The sequence below is a fragment of the Rhipicephalus microplus genome, chromosome 1, assembly GCF_043290135.1.
Source record: "Rhipicephalus microplus isolate Deutch F79 chromosome 1, USDA_Rmic, whole genome shotgun sequence".
NCBI classification, from domain to species: Eukaryota; Metazoa; Arthropoda; class Arachnida; order Ixodida; family Ixodidae; genus Rhipicephalus; species Rhipicephalus microplus.
Window position 1 is genome coordinate 109,143,987 of NC_134700.1, and position 20,439 is coordinate 109,164,425.

At 47.0% G+C, this 20,439-nt stretch overlaps 1 protein-coding gene across 1 annotated transcript in view; it reads right to left on the minus strand.

Moving 5' to 3' along the window:
* Nucleotides 1-916: 916 nt before the first annotated feature.
* LOC119178419 (uncharacterized) overlaps nucleotides 917-20,439 on the minus strand; it is a 37,170-nt gene continuing 17,647 nt past the window's right edge. Inside the window, exons 3-5 of the mRNA XM_075870751.1 lie at nucleotides 2,908-2,975; nucleotides 2,304-2,390; nucleotides 917-1,226 (exon numbers count right to left, since the gene is read on the minus strand). Coding sequence (XP_075726866.1) covers nucleotides 1,090-1,226; nucleotides 2,304-2,390; nucleotides 2,908-2,975 — 292 coding nt within the window. The 3' untranslated portion in view covers nucleotides 917-1,089. The remainder of the gene's footprint in view (nucleotides 1,227-2,303; nucleotides 2,391-2,907; nucleotides 2,976-20,439) is intronic.

Here is a 20,439-nt window from a genome sequence, read left to right on the forward strand (position 1 = left end):
ACCCCTGAAAAAAAAGTTTCCGATGTTTCATAAACTTGTCATTTCTGGAGGCGATTTGCATTCAGGATTTCATCTAAAAACGGGTCCATACAATTGCCGAAGTGCGTAAAATTTGAACGTCGATTGTGAAATCATGTTTTTTGTTCACGGTTATGACTTAACACCTGCATGGTGACAATCTTAAACAACAGTCTTATAGACAAGTCATGCCTGTGCAGGCCACGCACATGCTCATTATGAAATAAAAAAACCACTAGGCCTGAGCAGAACGCACAGCACAGTCACAGCGAAAGATGAAATGACCGCCCTTCAGAGCCTTTTCTAAACACCCTTTGGGTAACTGCTACAAACCCACTTTCTCCACAAAACGCCCTCCGTTAAACTTCTATATAAATTCTTCTTCGTATATCATTACACATTTGTTAAACAAGGTGCATCACAAATTATTTTGTTCATTTATTTATTGAACTAAAGAAATGAAGTGTAGAGACATAACATCCTTTATACGTACCTTCAGTGCGTTCAGAAGATCCTGGTACTTATTATTGTACGCTAAAAACTAAAATTGTGCACGCTGGTGTGCTATTTGCTTAGCTTTCTACCATGGTCTCCGCTGCAGCGGAAATCATTGCTAAACACGCCGTCTAATGGTAGCCGGGTCCCCGTGGCGCTTTCCATATATTTGCTGGGAAGTGTGACAATACGTACGGGTGGAGAGGTACACGTGGGCACGCAATTTCAGAAGCCATGGCATCTGTATTGTTGGTAATTGCAGTAATAAATGGTGCCAACAGCTTTTGTTTTCGTGAATGCCAGTCTGTGCACATCTGCTTCACATTCACGCGCCTACAGTCATTGGAAAGAAACCACCCCAATTCGGAACACTTTCCACTATTCACGGTTTTTCTTAGGTGTGTTAAATGGCTTTTATTGTGAAAACGTTTGGCCCTTTGCTCTACAGACTACGAATACATAAAACATTTCACACCAATAAGCTCCCGCCAAGCACAACGGTCTCACTCAGTGCCGAATGTATGCAAGACGTTGAATTTGTGGTGGTATACGCATTTACAAAACCAGATCCTGGAGCTAATCTTCGTCATCGGCGTCCGCGCACAAGTCTCGGCTGTGTGCAGGAACTACTACTCCACAGACATCCACAAATTGGTCGATGCAGTCTTGCGGTATGTTGTTCTTCACTCTTGCTCGTGTCCACAGGGTGCACTCTGGAACAAACAGTCAAGCGAAAATTCCATATATCCACTAGCTAAGATCTCATAAATTATATTATACAGGTGTTTGGTTGAAGCTGTACCTGCACACCTCGATGATTAAAGCTGCCTCAATGAGCCATATTCAGATATGCCGAGCTGATGAGTAGTTTGCTGGACCGTAAAGGGTTTCCTTTTCTGTCCTGGAGACCTTTTGCGCTGTTTTGCCAACAATATGCTCAACCAACTAGCCCATAAGTTCCCTCATCAGTAACTCTCAGAGCTCAGCAATACTTCATTAAAACGTTCATGCTTTTTGAGGAACGTAGGTTGCGTAGACACCACTGAATGCGGCCACAAGCTGCCAGAGTACTGGTCAAAAATACTAAAAATAATGCCACGCGCTGAAGTGGTTTTCTAAATCACCACCCTTTGTTATTGCTGGGCTTGTACCTTCCAGTGCGTTCCGCACGAAAGAACAAGAAAAACAAGAACGCTGAGTTTTTTACGAGTTTATGTAATTCTATTTACACCATATATGTTCTAAACCTTTTTGGGGTCAGATATTTCTCAAGTAATACTTTCTTACAGCGTGAGCGTTACGGTATTACCAGAAAAGGAATTGCAGAGTCCTTTTAAATTGCTTCACTGTACCAATTCCCCCAACGTTCTATCTTTCTACAGTACTTCTATGCGTACCACTATCAGTCCTAAATTTGGAAGGGAGGCCAAAAACGTGCACTTGACATTCTTCTTTTTAAAGCAATGGGCACATTGGTAGTGTCATGCATTCCTGGAAATATTGTTTGATCTTTCTGAGAGTGATTACTAGTGCTAGTTGTTATGCATTTGGGATAGAAACCTAATTATTAAATCAACAGTCATGCACTGAAACTAAATAGTGCACGTTCTTTTTTTTCTTCCCTGTGTCTTCGGTAGCGCTTAAAAATTCTCAAGAATAATTTTAATCTGTGCTTAAAAATAGAACTTGCTTCTTTTGCGTTTTATCGAAAAGTACCTTTACAGAGTGTTCGTGCTACTTATGCGCTGCATGCGAGAAGGTTGCAGTCGAGATCTATAAAATAAACTTACGATGTCCATCCCCTTGCAACTCCAGATCTGCCACAACACAGTCCTTATAGTCTGTGTAGTATATGATTCCTTCCTTAGGGTTAGGATCTAGAGTGATATGATCATCAAACATACATTGTGGCATGAACATTTTACGCGCACCATGTCATTTTAAGAAACGAAGTGCTCGCAAAGTTTTCTGGTCGCTACGTTTGCGTCACACCGATAACTGGTGGTTGCATAAAATGTTTTTCTTTGTTTTCATATAACTAGGCGATTTGCACATGTCTTCTTGTCCCACGTATTTTTCAGTAACACTTATAAGGACAAATTCGGTGTTTGTAAAAGGCACTTCTAGTTAATTTGTTTCAGCGCCCACTACGGAAGACACCACGCTAAGGGCTAAGGATATTTATGAGGCCAGAACTGTGTAATTTTAGCCACCAGTTATTATAATTCACTAGAACGCACGAAAAAATACAGGGAAAACAAATCACGGGAACATTTTACAATATCTACCACAATTGGTGTGAGTATATTTGAAGTCAATCATTTTGATAAAGAAAGAGCAAAATAAATCCTGGTGTGAAACAGCACCTATACAATTTTTCCGAAGAGCGCTTACCTAAGTCTGACGTCAGAGTTATTGTACCAGGAGTGTCTCCTGGCCGGACGTAGAACAAAAGCACATGCCTGTAAGGTGTAAAACGTAAACATGTGGTTATATTCTTGCAAAATATTCACATGAAACATTGTGCGTCATTTAGCTTGCGAGAAATAGTGAACGAAGTGAACTTCCATTACAGCTATCATGGTTCTTGCTGTTTAATGCAAATTATTTGTATTACATGGAGGTCTGTGTATTGGATATCCGCCATACGAAAATGTGCAACAATTGATTGGCAGAATGCTAATACGCTCACAACTGGCGGCTTGTTCTGGCGAAAACAAAAGCAGTTTGATGCGTGTGATCTTCTGAAAGATTTTGCTATAGAACATCTCTTCAGTAACATTTCTTCAGAATTCAGTAAAGCTGAATTCGGAGTGTTGTAGATATTTTGCATTCACCAAAATGCAGAGAGAAGTGTTTGTGAAGCTGGGTGTATTTTAGCGCAATAGCGTTAAAGAGCTCGTTTCGAAAAAAATTTGACATCAGCGTTGGTGTCCCCGTGAGCATCGTCGGATGTGGCCAAAATATTGAGAAATATGAGAAAGAAATAAATATTAAAAAATTCCGGATATGAGTGAGCATCAAACCAAGGCCATTTGCAGGCACTCAGATGTTTGACCACACAGCCACGCATCTGCTTAGAAATGCAGTGAACTAAGCTTACATTGCTCGGAAATACAGTGAAAGTAATTTTCACACTTGACAAACACAAGTGTCCATTTTGCAAGCTTCACAATACGAAATGTGTTATTGCAGTAATATTGCATAGTACCAGCATACATTGCCACGGGGCGTCAGAAATGTGATAACTAAAACATCATCTTGGTTTAGAGCCACCACCCATTACCAAAATTGCCAATGGAACTGTGCTTACATCTTTATGACGACGTCGTGGGCACATAGCAAGTTCAAAAACGTTTCATGGGTATGAATGCTCGTATTTAGAGCATGCTACCCGTTAAAAATAGCGCAGCCGTATGCAAAAGCGTCGCTGACACAAGCCACTTTCATCTTTATCAATTACACTGTAGTAGTCAGAAATTCAAGCTTCTTGGTTAAAATTATGCAAGAAAAATCGGTCGCATATCCCCGTACTTCGATGCAAATAGCGTAGAAAGACGATAGCCTTATGTCTTGATATACTACATGAAATATATCACCATCTGGCACTAATGTAAAGAAAATTAATTGGTGGGAGTACCGAGTTGCTCATGAATTGTTTTTTTAGCGAAGCGTAGGAAACATAGGCTTCTCGTTCATAGCTTCACATTGTGAGCGCCAAGTAACAAACACTGCGGTATTTACGAATGCGCATCTATGCACTTTCTGTATATAAAGGCGCTCTGTCTACCACTTATTGATGTTGCGCTTCAAATCAGCTTAGTGTTTGTTTTTTGATCGACAATGTTCACAAGTATGACTACAGCTACCAGACCCAGGTGGGTGGGCGTTGAGCAAGGGAACTTTCTGCGGTTAGCTGAGTTTGGCAGACATCAACAGATAGAACAGAAAAAAAAAATGTTTGCATTCAAGCGTCCCAAGAAAGGCTATCGTCTTCATAAGTATGAACTCAGTGGTTCAAGTTCGCCCTAGGGACCGAATATCGCTATCATGTTGAACTCGTAAAAGCGAAGCTTAGGGCTTCCCAAATTTTCGCTCCATAACGAGTCCGCCACTTAAGCACCATATCTTGCAGACGCTCTCCGAAAAGGAGTAACATGCGTCTGACGCATGTCAATCGAATATGTGACAAGAATGCGACATCATCGTGCTGGTAGGATCTGAAGCCTATCGGAAGGTGACCACCGGCAAGATTGACCGCATCAACGAGACGCCAGCAGTGATTGAAATAATGTTTGGATGGATGTTACAAGGACCATTATCGTCGGACATCCCGTACTCATCTAGCGCACTGTTCATATTGAGCAGCAATTCTTCTTCACCAGGCATAGACATATCTTCGATGTGGAGTCTTGATGCGATCGGAATTGATGCAAGCTATTCACAACCATTTGATATCGACGCACACCTCTCCACATTTGAGCGCTATATAACGAAGCAAAGTAGACGTGATCAGGTGCCGCTCATGGTGGAGCAGCCAGGACTACCAGCCGGAAACAGTAATCGCCGAATGGCAGAACAGCGACTACAACGTCAAATGAAGCGTTTCCGAGAGCAGCTAACGTTACTAGGGAAATAAGACCTGGCTATTACCGCATATTTCGGTGACGCATTTGCTGAGAGGGTGAAAGAAGATAAACCAGTCGGAGACAATGTATACTATATGCCTTATCACGCAATAGTTCGTCGGGACTCCATGACAACGAAGCTTCGAGTGATGTTTGATGCGTCAACACATGAAGCTGGTTGGCCCTGCCTCAACTATGTCCTATCGAAGGGCATCAAGCTCGGTGTGAACATTGTCCAGCTACTACGGAACTTTCACTGCCACCCTGTCGTTCTTGCAGCCGAAATAACGAAGGCATACCTCCAGCTGTTGATTCGGCCCGCAGATTGCGAAGTTTTTTAGGCGGCAATGACGGCCAACTAAAGAAGAGCCCATGCCACCGATTACAACTTGGAGGATGACGAGAGTATCGTTTGGAGCTGCATCAAGCCCGTTTCTTTTGGCGGCTACAATTTGTCATCAACTGTTCTCTTGTCAGCAGAACTATCCAGAAACCGTAGCTTTATTGGAGCACGCGTTATACGTAGATGATTTTATCATCAGGCTGCCCAGCACGCAGGCGGCAATGAAGCGCTATGAAAAAACGAAGCAAATATTCTACGAGGCAAGCATGCAAATTCGCAAGTGGGCCTCAAATCGCAACGACTTGAAGGAAAGACTCTTACGTGACAGCTTTGACATCGGAAATGAAGCTGGAGACAATCCAATGACGAAGGTTTTAGGTGTTCCCTGGGAACGTTCAGGTGATCATCTTATCCTGAGCACTGAGCACGCAGCTATGTTCACCACTGGAAAGCCGGCTACCAAACATAGAGCACTGAAAACCTTGGCCAGAGTACACAACCCGCTGGGTTAATTCACTCCATTCACTATAAAGGCTAAAATGGTATTCCAGAATGTATGGGAGAAAAATCTTGCATGGAATGCCATACGCCTGAAGATGAACAGGCTGAATGAAATAGTTGGTGTTTTGAGCTGTCCGACTAAGCCGTCGCTATTTCACGATACATATTCTTACGAGACAACAATAAGCCCTTTTATTCAAGCTGCACATCTTCGCAGATGCCAGTCCTAGAACGTATAGTGCTTGCATTTACGTACGAGTGAACTCGCCACCCGAAACATGCTTCACACGACTCTTTATCAGCAAGGGCCAACTTGCTCCTTTCAAAAAGGTATCGCTTTCATGCCTGGAGCTCCTGGCATGCACCATCGCGGTGCGGCTTATGCAGTACGCGCAAAAGGTCCGTTTTTTTTCAACACGCCACTGTTGCCTTTTGAACGGACTCGCTTTGGACGGGTACGCTGAACAGGACATTTGTCACCCAATCTTACTATCAAGTGACCATAAGCTCTGACCAGCTTGCTCGTTTCGGCAGCACATATCTGTACGACCCACAGTGCTGCTTAAGCAACCCTCACTGAGCTTCGAGAGCGTTTCTGGTTATTGAGAGAGCGTCAAACCGCGAAGAGGATCAATTTTTATTGTAGACTGTGCAAACGCGGGAATCCTACAGAGGAAGCAGCACCCGTGGCCTAACTTCCATACAAAAGAATTGCGGAAACCATACCCTTCACGGTCGTTGGACTTGATTACGGCAGGCCACTGTACGCGAAGTCAGAAAGCGGTCCAAGAAGGACTTGTATATTTTTCTTCTCGCGTGCCGTCACACGTGCCATTCACCTTAAGCTAACATCAAACATGACCACCGCCACAACTTTGCTCGCCTTTCGTCATTTCATCGCACGCCGTGGTGTACCCTCAATTGTGTACTCTGACAACGCCAAGACGTTTCGGAGTTGTGCTAGATGCATAGTTTGCATCTGCGCTAACTGCTCTTTGTGAGTATACGCCGCGGAGATCGGGATACATTGGACGTTTATCGCATAACGCGCTTCATGGTGGGGATGGTAGGAGCGCCTCATTCGTACGACGAAAACCGCTTTCAAAAAGTCACTCGGACGCAGTAGTCTTGACGTGGAAGGCCTCACAATGGTGCTGTGTCAGGTTGAAGCAGTGATCAACAGCAAACCGCTCACCTATTTTGGGAGTGAGCCTAACGACTTACAGCCATTAACTTCATCGCATTTCTGGCTGGGTAAACGCCGCACATCATTTCCACAACAAGTCTGCCCATCAGAGCCTCATGAATTCATTGATCTGCAACGAAAGGCTCGTCATCGCCAGCGTCTAACAGCGGAACTTTGAAAGAGATGGAAAGGAGCGTACCTGGTATTGCTGCAGTCGGCACACAATTGCGACATTTTCAACAACAAAGCTCTGAGATGGTGATGTAGTGCTCTTTCAAAAAGACAGGGCACTAGCGACGTCATAGAAACTGGGCAGAGTGCTTGAGCTATTGCCAGGGAAAGTTAACTTAGTGTGCGCTTGCTCCATCCGTCTCGCCAATGGTTCAGTTGTGAATCGCCATCTGCAAAAGATTTGCTTGCTGGAAGCCTTCGATTCACCTTGGCCCGCGCCGGATAATGTTGAACAATCAACCGGAACGGAGGAACTAGAAAGTGAGACACCGGGAGGGAAGAAAAGAAAGCCCAGGACACAGAGCTCGTGAGGGACGGCAAGATAGATAGTTCGCCATGACCGCAGAAAAAGGTCGCGTTTTATCTTACGGTTTGGGAGCCAGTCGTTTTGTAATAGTGGGTATACTTTATTGTAATTCTATTCACGCTTATTTTTCTGTTGTAGAATTCTGACATAGTAGGACAGCGTAAACGTGCAGCCGTAGGGGCTCTTTGGTAAATGCAAAAATGGTCTCGAGTGATGGTTCTACGGTAAAAGGCCAACTGTTGTCATAGTCCGTCGCTAAGTGCGCCTGTATGTTGCTTAGAATTTTGCTTGAATAAACACATAAAGATGCTTCCTTGTGTGAAGTTCTCTTTGTGTGGCTGGTGTTGCTTGTCCTGCGACATGGTGAGGAACGGCAATGGCCAGCGGTTGATACAAACACATGAACAACCATGCTATGGCGCAAAACAGTTGAGATGCTCATCAAGAAATAGTGTTGATCTGCACGATACACTGTAAACCAAAGTTAATCAATGTTTAGCGAAAAGGCTTGGAAGGCTTGTCCAGAAAATTCCACTTCTTTGCGTTCAGGGATCAGAACCTACTTGAATGCTTTTGTATCACGCCAATCCGGTAACATGCACAAATGTGTACAAGTAAGAATAAATAAAGGTCTAAGTGGCCAACACGTCTTGCTGTTCACTGCTGACGTCTAAGGTAATTCGAGAAGCAATCCCAACAAGGGGGCTCATTTCCTAGCGCGAGAGGCCACGTACAATTCAGAGAATAACAGACTAGCTCATTCACAGGTTTGCCTTTTAAAGACTCTTTCACAACATCTAACGAAATTGCACTTCGCTGTAAGCTGGATTGACGGAAATTTTCCACACAAAACCCAATTTCAACAGCCTAATTTGTTACTGTCACATATTTGCAGACATGCACTTATCTTAGTCCTATAGCTTTCGGTTGACCTAGTCCCGTTTTTCTAGTCGAGCTCTGAATGCTGGCACTAAACTTCCTCCTTTGGCCGTACACTCTGGTTGTGTCAATTTCACGTGAACTCTAATCTAGCGATGTACGACTTGGATGAGCTACTCCACTGTCAGGACATCGCATATCAACTCAAGACTATTAAAAAGGCCCGTGCCATAGCCGAGAGTCATCATTTGCCTGTTGCGACATGGGTTAATCCACCGAATTTACTAAGGTCTTCTGGCTTCTCTTAAAATGACACTAAAGGCAACTATTGAGTCAATGTAATTGTTGGAATAGCGGTCTAGGAACCTCGTAGCGTTACTTTTGTGCCAAGAAAGGACTTATTTTGAAATAACATCGCGTTTTGGTGGCCCGCATTCGGTTAGCGCACTTCAAATTACCCACCTCTGGAAGCGGACCGACTCAATTCACTGTTACTGTGCACATCTTTGCACGGCTTTTCTGCACGGTCGCCGACACACTAGTAGACAGAACGAAAGCAGTGGGAGCCACAGCAGCAACAGCGTTCATTAATCAATTGCCTGCTATTGGCTCGAGATGGCAGGCGTATTCTGGTTCAACTGCGCCCCGCTAGATGGCCCGGCCTGTCCAGTATCGCCACGCAAAAGTTGAATTTTCGAACCACTCGCACCATTCCCCGTAGTAACGTCCGGCAGTTCTTTTTTCAATGAATGAAACAGAAACAAACAAGCAGCATTTGATTGCGTGTCTTGATGCGCCGAGAATTTTTTATTCAGTGCAGCTAGATCAATTACTAGTGATCATTTCTAGGCGATTTGTCTGACGTCATCCGTATCATTTGGTGAATGTCCTTCTGTGGCGCATGTGTTCTTGTGCTTAATCTTAATCTTACAGTAACTGTGACACTGCTGTTGATAATATTGTCGTTTCAGGTGTGGTCATACATTGAGCTTTCACTCTGACGGAAATTGTTATTGGGCCTTAGTGTACCTCAAAGTCCTCTCCCTCAGGATTCGAACAAAGTGCTTCATATATAAGTATGCTACTTTTTAAGCATACAGTAAGCGAACAAACTGTCCTCGCACTTGGTTTATCCACGTTTAGTGCATAAAGCCGAGACGTGCTCAATTCTGGTTGTCGAACATGGACGCGTCGCATTGATGGTGCAGATATGGATATCGGATGATGTCTCCTAGAACTATGTGAATTATCGTCCCTATAGCAGCAATGCCTAATCCAAGTCGCTGTATTCCCAACACAATAAAGTGCCATACCAAGCCTATTATATGAAGACGATTGCACTGGGCCATCCTGGCGGAAATGCCAAGTTATAGCGATAGGAATATAAAACACACTGAACGTTAAACGTAACAGTTAGGTTTCCTGGCCACAGAAGATAGTATGTGGTTTCCAATGCTGCTTAGACGTTAATTATGCGGAATATTTGAAATGTTCATGTGTGAGGTAAAGTTCTCCTGATAAGGTGAATGTGTTGCTTCTGATAAAAATCATTGCAAGAGTGTCGTGCGCGTCTACTTTAAAAAAAGGAGTTATGAGCAGGTACTACCGCATACAATGTCACTGTGTATCAAAATTCACAAAAAAAACATTTGCACATAATAGTGGTAATATGAATTTCGCATTTAAACAAAGCCTTGCAATCAATTGTCAGAACATAGGTGAAGCACGTGATGACGATGATTACGATGGTTTAGTCAGTAGTTCAATGAAGGTGGGGAAGTACATAGTAAGCCCTCCCACTGAATTCATCTTCTGTCCAAAATGATTAGCAAGATAACAAGTTAACAAGGACACAAACGGCGAATATGCCGCCTCATGTGAAATTCATGGACCATTTTTGTGAAACTGCGATGTTCTTTAATAGCAGAGTTAACAGAGCCCCGCTATGGTTGAGGGCAGTTGTTCTTTGAAGTGTGGTGTACGGACAAAAAATTTTCATTAAAGTTTTCGTGGAGCCGAAAGCACGTGCCAACAGGATGGTTCCACCGCATGGCCAGAACAAATCAAGTCGACGTGTCCCAACTAAGAAAACTATCCTGTTCTCCTAATAGGCCCCAACGTTTGTTCAGGAAATGTCACGAAAATGAACATTCCAGAAATAGACGACCATGGTACAGAGAACGTGGACAACAGCACTCTGTAAAGCTCGTGTTGAGGTTGTTGAGATGATCCTCTCTTATGATTGATGTCAGTGGCCAGTGGAACCCACCTAAAAACACGAAAACAGAATGTCTTGCCATATTCAATAATCGGAACACCAGGGTGTGGTGGAAGGATGGTGTCTAGGACAAGCCCGTTGACTTGAGAGGTGGCGTGAGAAGGAAGAGCTGCCGTATCATACTACCGGGTGAGCTGGTTCCTTTACAACACCTTTATATATATATATATATATATATATATATATATATATATATATATATATATATATATATATAATACCCGGACCTGTCGTGCCTTCCCTGCAATTTGTTCTTCAGCCATGGGTCCTGGGTCAGCACTGAAGAAAAGGAGGATGATTTGGAAATACCCTGTGCCCACTCCTACCAAAGCAGTTGTGGGAGATTTACAAACAAAGTATATTGTCACGGCTAAAGGCCGGGAAAGAAGACAGAGGACGATGAAGTGATGAGCATGGACAGCACCCACGGTTCCTCCGAGGAAGAAGAAGTCGAAGTGGCTGCTCTTTTGTTCTGTTAATACAGTCTTCGTTTTTTCTGGTCACACCGTCGTCCTGTATTCTGTTATTTTCCCCTAGCGACGTTGGTGGAGGTGTTGGACTTCTCCAACTGATGCTTGGGACAACTCCACGCCCTAGCACATCGAGTCCACCACCGCAATCCATTCCTGCAATGGATACTCCTGTCCACCGCTACAGTCGCTGACAGCGAGGCCTTAGTCCCAAGGCGATCCCGCTCGAACTTCTCCAGCAACACACCGTACCGAGAGAAATGGCTACCGGAGGGCCTTCACAGCTTACTGTTGATCAGCCTCTAATTCCTGAGACCTTCCACGGTGAGGCTTATGAAGACGTCGCGGACTGGTTAGCCCACTATGAGCGAGTCGCCAAAGCCAACCGCTGGCCCACTGAACAAAAGCTATTGCGCGTCTACTTTGCTTTGGCAGACAGCGCTCGTACGTGGTACGAGAACCACGACTCAACGCTGTCTTCCTGGGAGGAATTTCGGCAGCAAATTCTCGGGACATTCGCAAACATCGACCGCCATGATTCTGCTCTGCAGGTCATCGAGGCACGCATAAAGAAACCAAACGAGAGCGTCGCCATGTTTGCGAAAGACATGACCCGCCTATTTGAGCGGGCCGGCCCCGAGATGCCTGAAGGTAAAAAACTCCGACATCTGATGAGGGGCGTCAAGGAAGAGCTGTTTGCCGGTCTCCTACGCAACCCACCAACAAGCGTAGTGGAATTCGTCAAAGAGGCTACAACAATCGAGCGAGCAATACAGCAACGGCGCCGATACCATGACCAACCAAACAAAACATCTCCCAGCCTCTCTGCTTTGAGAGCCGGCAGTGAGTGTTCTCTGCGCGAACCCATTTGTGAGGTCGTTCGGGAGGAGATCCGAAACCTCCTTGTGACTCCGCAAGAAAATAATATGGCTTGCGCTGCAGAAGTTGTGCGGCAAGAACTCCGCCAGGCATTTTCGTTGCCCGAATCGCTCTCAGACCAGCGGTCTGTAAGCTACGCATCAGCTGTCTGTCGACCCACTCCAGTGTCGTACAACTCGTCAACACTGACTTATCGTGACGTGAGCCAAGGGCCTTACAACGAGCCGTGGGCCCCAGCTCCCAATCCGCCACAGCCGTATCCACAGTCCAACGTGCCTATGCAAACGGCGCCGATGTACACTCCGGCGACATCTGCATCTTGGTCGCAAGGTATGCTTACCAGTCGACCATTCATCCGTAAGACGGACTTTTGGCACACCGTCGACCGTCGACCACTTTGCTTTTATTGCGGAGAAGCCGGCCATATTTTCCGCAATTGCCCGTACCGTGACCGTAGACATCATAACTTTCTACGAACCTCCCTTCGTGTCTATTTCGATAACCGCCGGGACAGCAGTGCAGGCCCGCAAGCACAGCAACCCGAAGTGTCGTATTGTCGACCCCGCTCTCCTTCACCGAACTCGCCGCCGCAGTGCAGTTACTCCGAGGTGGTCCGGGGCAGATCTCCTAGCCCTCGTCGGGCAAACTAACAGCTGCGACCTTTGAGGGGAAGGTTGCCGCCCGTCGAGATGCTATCACACCCCCAACATCTTCTCTACGACGCGATACGACGAATGATACCGCGGATCGTACGACGCACGATACCAAGGACGTTACGACGTCACCGACATCAACGGAAATCGTAAGCGCCAATCTAGACATTTGTATAGACGGACGCCGAATGACAGCACTGGTAGATACTGGTGCGGACTTCTCTATTATCAGCCGTAAACTCGCCGACTGCTTAAGGAAAGTAAGAACAATATGAACGGGCCCAAACATAAGAACCGCAGGAGGTCAATTGGTGACGCCGACGGGCAAATGTACAGCTCGAAATAATATCGGCAGTTCAGATTTCGCCGCTACTTTCGTAATTTTACCGGAGTGCTGCAAAGACCTGATCTTGGGCATGGACTTCTTGCGTGAATACGGTGCTATTATCAGCATTCCTGAGAGATCGGTTACTTTTTGGACGGCCCCAGATCAAGTTTCGGATGTGCCCTGTACAGACCAGCGACGTCAGCCTTTGCGCGTCTTCGAAGACGACGTGACCATCCCACCGCGGTCGAGTGCACTCGTGGCTGTGACATGTGACACGTCGAGCGATTCTGAAAACATCGCCGAGCAAATTCCAACACTGCTATTCAGCCATGGTTTATCTATCTCAAGAGGCGTCGTAAGCATAAAATGCGGACACACGCACGTCCTTGTTAGGAACTTCAGCTCTGAACGCCGACATCTAACGAGGGCCATGGCAGTCGCGTACGTGGAAGAGCTCGCCGAGATGACAGACTGCCTATCTCTTGAAAAAGATAATTCAACTGATCTGACCCCCGCACCTCTATCTGTTGATATTGGCCCAAGTTTGCTGCCGGCACAGAAGCAAAGTATCATCCAGCTTATTAACAAGTTTGAAGATTGTTTCTCCTCGATTTCCAAATCCGTCAAACGCCGCTGACAAAACATCGAATTATAACGGACGACATGACCAGACCCATCAGGCAAAACCCGTACCGGGTAGCTCCACGAGAACGTGAAGCCATCGAAAAGCAGGTGCGACAGATGCTTGAAGACGACGTTATTCAGCCGTCGAAAAGCCCTTGGGCTTCGCCGGTTGTATTAGTGAAGAAAAAAGACGGCACCTTACGTTTCTGTGTGGATTACCGCAAGCTGAATCAGGTCACAAAAAAAGACGTCTACCCACTTCCACGTATCGACGATTTACTCAATCGACTACGCCCACGCGTTATTTCTCGTCGATGGATCTAAGGAGTGGGTATTGGCAGATAGAAGTCAATGAAAGAGACCGGGAGAAAACAGCTTTCGTGACACCTGATGGCCTTTTTTTAATTTAAGGTACTTCCATTTGGCTTGTGCTCAGCACCAGCAACGTTTCAGCGGCTAATGGACACCGTACTATCAGGCCTCAAGTGGCAGACGTGCTTAGTGTATTTAGATGACGTCATCGTAGTTTATGCCACATTCGACGAACACGTCAGGCGACTGCACTCAGTATTTCAACCTATCCGTTCCGCCGGACTAACACTTAAGCCGGAAAAATGCCATTTCGGCTTCGAAGAGCTTCTGTTTCTGGGGCATCTTGTCAGTAGTGAAGGTGTGCGGCCTGACCCTGAAAACATAGCTGCCGTTGCCAATTTTCCAGCGCCAACTGACAAAAAGGCGGTCAGACGGTTTTTAAGACTGTGTGCTTACTACCGATGCTTCATTGAGAACTTCTCGCGCATTGCCTCGCCGTTGACCCGCCTTACCAGAGAAGACGTCGCATTCGTATGGAATGAAGAGCAGCAAAAATCATTCGACGAGCTGCGGCAACGCCTTCAGAAGCCACCAGTCCTCGCACACTTTGATGCTGACGCACCGACCACAGTGCACACCAACGCTAGCAATGTCGGCTTAGGAGCTGTACTCGTGCAGTGGCAGGATGGCGCCAAACGAGTAATTGCTTACGCGAGCAGAACTCTTTCACGTGCGGAAGAAAATTATTCCACTACGAAAAAAAAGTGCCTTGCGGTGGTGTGGGTGGTTATAAAATTCCGCCCATACCTGTATGGTCGTCCTTTTAATGTTGTCAGCGACCATCACTCCCTCTGCTGGCTGACGAATTTAAGAGACCCTTCAGGATGGTTGGCGCGCTGGAGCCTGAAGCTTCAAGAATTTGACATGACGGTGGTCTACAGATCGGGGAAGCGACATTCAGACGCTGATTGCCTTTCTCGTGCGCCATACGAACCTGCGACGGCAGAAGATGACGATACAGCTTTTGTCGGAGTTGTGAACACGGCAACTGTCGCACAGCTGCAACGAGACGACCCCGAACTAGAACCCATAAAACGTTTTTTAGAGGGTCGCACTTCAGCTGTACCTAGACTGTTTGCGAGAGGGCTTTCATCATTTTGCTTGCGCAACGACGTCCTGTATAAGATGAACTTCACGCCACACGGAAACGACTACTTACTCGTCGTCCCAACACCTCTAAGGAGCGAAGTATTACAGGCATGCCACGATGAACCAACATCCGGCCACCTGGGTTACACGCGTACGTTGTGCAGAGTGAGGCAGAAATACTACTGGCCACGACTGACGGCGACCGTTCAACACTATGTTCGGACGTGCCTTGATTGCCAGCGCAGAAAAGTTCCACCCGTCAAACCAGCAGGCCTCCTCCATCCTATTGACGTGCCTGTTACTCCATTCGCTCAAGTCGGAATGGATCTTTTGGGCCCATTTCCAACCTCATCAGCAGGTCGCAGATGGATTATAGTAGCCACCGACTACCTCACTCGTTACGCCGAAACCAAGGCTTTGGAGAGGGGCACGGCAAGTGAAGCAGCCCGATTTTTCGTAGAGAATGTGGTGCTGAGGCATGGTGCTCCATCAGTGGTAATAACTGACAGGGGAACTGCATTCGCAGCCAAACTAATACAGACAGTTTTAAAACTTAGTGGCACATCCCACCGGCGAACAACGGCGTATCATCCGCAAGCGAATGGCCTTACGGAGCGTCTCAACAAGACACTAGCGGATATGCTCTGCATATACGTCGATGCGGAGCATAAAAACTGGGACGAGATCTTGCCGTATGTCACGTTCGCCTATAACACGGCTCATCAAGAAACAACAAGAACAACGCCATTCCGCCTTCTTCATGGTCATGAAGTCACCACTATGCTGGATGCTATGCTGCCGCACGAGTGCAAAGACGCTGAAACGGATGCTGATTATATCACTCAGCTGGCCGAATAAGCCCGACAACGTGCACGCCTACGTATTAGTCGCCAGCGGGACTACGATTCAAGACGGTACAACCTTCGTCACCGACCAGTCTCCTACGAGCCAGGAGAGAAAGTTTGAATATGGACACCTATTCGGCGCTGTGGCCTCTCAGAAAAACTGTTAAGACGGTACTTCGGTCCCTATAAAGTTCTGCGACGTCTCAGTGACACTAATTATGAGGTTGTTCCGGATACTGCGCACTCTTCACGGCGTCGAAGGTATGCTCCAGAAGTTGCGCACGTGGTACGCATGAAGTCTTATTTCTCCGAATGAACTCATGCGTTTCCAACGAGTACAAACCGCTTTGATTATAAAGCATAGGGACGATGCTTTCTTGAATGGGAGGCTAATGTCACGGCTAAAGGCCGGGAAAGAAGAAAGAGGACGATGAAGTGATGAGCGTGGACAGCACCCACGGTTCCTCTGAGGAAGAAGAAGTTGAAGTGGCTGCTCTTTTGTTCTGTTAATACAGACCTCGTTTTTTCTGGTCGCACCGTCGTCCTGTATTCTGTTATTTTCACCTAGCGACAATATACATTAATACATCGACCCCCTCTGCAATGGCGCACCAGCCTTCATTTCGCAGTGTGGTGTTACAATCGGTGATGTGCGTGACTTACTGGACTTAGTGCCCCGCTCAGCGTCCCGTCTTATTCATGTCTGGACGGTCGATATGGCTTCGAGTTCGGGACACGAGGCGTTTGCAAAATACCGCAATCTACTGGAAAGCATTGCGAAAGACCGCCTAGAAATTCGGCGAATTTACGCCGCGCTGATACCGCCTAGAAGTGGAAACCGTCGATAAAGGAACCATAACCTGACATTCGTCCGACGCTGCAACAGAGAAGTATCAGTGTTCAACAACATGCTTCGGAATTTTCGCCGCTATTCCCAGCTAGTTTGCTACCTCGAACATGAAATCGAATGGTTACCACCCACACGCGTCCTCGTAGCAAACGGCCTTCATATGAGCTTCGAGAGTGTGTCGATGCTTGCAAGCCACATCCGCCACCTGTGTTCAGGAGACCGGTGGATGCGACATCAGATGCCTGGTGCGATTCATCAACGAATGACTCTGCGCATCCAGTGGATCGAGCTGGGTGACCTTCAGCACCGAGTCATCCTACAGCACAGCCGAACTCAAGAAAGAACACCGTGCCGACAGCAACCCTCACGCTGACGAGCAAGCCTTCCGTAGCAGAGAACGTCACCTCGAAAGCATCGCGCGCCCACCTGAACAAGTCGCAATCTACACAGCCTACGTCTTGCCTACCGCCGCCTGCGGTCGTTGCATCACTTTCGCCGTCTCAACCGCGCTACGGACTCCGGAACAGGGGCACAACCACGAGAGGAACGAACTGACTAACACAACGCCAGCTGGGTGAGAGTACTTTGTCTGTTGGCTCAATGAACTTTTTAAGGACCAGGAAGGTTATAGAAAAACGGACTCGTTGTGAATCGCACATTTCTATGCTTAGAATGTATGTCGCGGCAACAAGCGCTCCTAAAGGTTTGCAACTAAAACTGCAGTGGGTCACATCCGAGATGTCAAAGAGAAACCTGTCAAGGTGGAATAACACCTTAAATCGGGCGTCTGTTGAACTAACCAGCATACTTATTAGCCATTATGAATCATCAGAAAAAGGTCTGCGGAATCAGGAAAAACAGCTTGTGCAATCCTCTCAGTTTACGACTGAAGAATTCAAAACCCTCGAATTATACCGGTCACAGAAGTAAGACGAGCTGGATGCTAAAAAGTCAAAGAAGGTCGCCCGTGACAACTTGACAAAAAAGGAATGCTCCCGACGAGGAAGCATTCATACTACAGCTGAAATGCGCCAGCCCGAGCTGGAAAGTAAATCTTCTGGACAGGATAACATTATAAATTTGTCATGTTACGATCTATCAATTGAGGAACGTAGTGTGTTATCTCGAGGACTTAATTTTTGCCCTGCAACAGTAGGCTATAGTGAATTTCAGCTGGTGAAGGATCTTCACAATTTCGAACGTAACATGCGCCTCCGTGAGTACTTTTATGATCGGTCCTCGGCTCACAATACCAATAGCTCATCATTGCCATCTTACAAGCATTGAACACCTCCCTCCCGAAGAGACAAATGTCTGGACCTTTATATCAGAAATGTACAACGCATGCCATGCAGGCATATAAAGAACGTACACCATTGCACCGCAATCTTACTGACAGAGAACAACAAGCAATTTAATCCCTCGCTAGTCGTAGTGACGTAATTATAAAACCTGCAGATAAAGGAGGCGCCATTGTTGTAATGGACAGAAGCAGCTATATCAGTGAAGGCCATAGGCAGCTCAGTTATGCATCATATTGCCACATTGAATATGCAGCGCGAAGAGGACAACGAAGAACACGTGCAGCGAGTGAAGAAGACGAGGTTCTCTCCCGATCAGTTTGCCAGTATTCTAATACAATTAAAGTGAGTTTCCTGGATTCGACTGCTGCTGTTTCTGCATTGTGACACTGGTGGAGGCGCTGGGTACATGTTCGGGACGCCTGACAACAGCCCCGCATCTGGTCAAGAAAGACTTCCGCGCATCGACACCCCCGTTCACCGCAGCAGCCGGCGCCTGTTAGGCCTCAGCCCGGAGTTTGGTCCATTGCCGGAAAGCGTGACTGTGCCAGAAAGCATGACGACGCCTGGAAGCACTGGCCCCAACATGTCCAGCCCCAGCACGACACAGGTGACTGTTTTGAACCCTCGACTTCCGGTTGATTTCCACGGAAACGCATATGAGGATGCACATGACTGGCTCGAGGAATTCGAGCACACAGCGAATGTTAACGGTTGGAACACCACACAGAAATTGGGCTACGTTTATTTTCCGCTTCAAGACGGAGCCCGAACGTGGTTCACGAATCGCGTGTGGTCGTCTTGGGACGAGTTCCGGCAGAAGTTTCTCGACACGTTCGCGAGCACTGAAAGACGAGAAATCGCACAGCGTCTCCTCGAATCACGGATTCAGAAACCAAATGAATCCGTTACGATGTTTGTTGAGGACATGGCGCGGCTATTTCGTCGAGCAGATCCTAATATGCCCGAAACCAAAAAGGTTAGCCACCTCATGCGGGGCATTAAGGAGCAGCTGTTCGCTGGTCTCGTACGAAACCCGCCTACAAGTGTGGATGAATTCTCCAAGGAGGCGACATCTATCGAACGCGCACTGCATCTACGTTATCGCCAGTATGACCGCCCAACCCACAGTGCACCGATCAGCGTGGCAGCCTCTACCACAGCAACAACACCCGACGAAGGTTCTTTGCGCCAACTAATACGAGAAATCGTACAAGAAGAGGTCAAGAAACTCGTCGTCAAACCGAATGACTGCGCGATCGCCTCAGTGACGGAAGTTGTACGCCAGGAGATCAGGCAAGCGCTCTCGCTTCCTGAGCCGAACACGAGCAGTCCCAGGGCAAGCTATGCAGACGTAGTCCGCCGACAGCCAGCGAACGTGCCGACACCACATCAGTACCACCAGCAACATCCGCCGACAGCGCCTTGGTACTACAGAGAAACTTCGATGCCGAGGCGGCCACCACTTCGCAAAACTGACATCTGGCGTACCCCTGATCATAGGCCCCTGTGCTTTCACTGTGGGGAAGCAGGCCACATCGTTCGGTATTGCCCGTATCGCGCCGCGGGGTACCAAGGATTTCCTTCTACGGTTCCTCGGCGCCATTTCAACGGAACATCTGACGTCGACACGAGTGTCATGACCCCGCGGGATGTTCCTCCTGGGTTTCGGTCACGCTCACCCTCTCCTGGGCGTTTTTCTCCATCCTCTAGACGGAGCACCACTGACATGCCAAGAGGGAGATCTCCTAGTCCACGCCGCGGAAACTAAAAGCAGCGACCTTAGGGGGGAAGGTTGCGAATCGTCGAAGTGCTGAAAATCCCCCATTACTGCCGAGTAAAGAGAGACACATTTTCAATGAATCGACGAAAGATGGGGTTGTTACTGCCGAAGTTGCAATTACGATTGACGGACATGACGTCATGGCATTGGTCGACACTGGCGCGGACTTCTCGATAATGAGTGAGAGTCTGGCAGACACGCTCAGGAAGGTTAGAATGGAATGGACAGGACCGCAGATTAGAGGAGCTGGAGGGCAGCTACTCACACCTACCGGAAAGTGCACCGCAAGAATGAAGATAGGGGATGCATCCTTCGTCGCAACTTTTGTTATCCTTTCTGAGTGTTGCAAGCAGGCAATCTTGGGGATGGATTTCTTGCG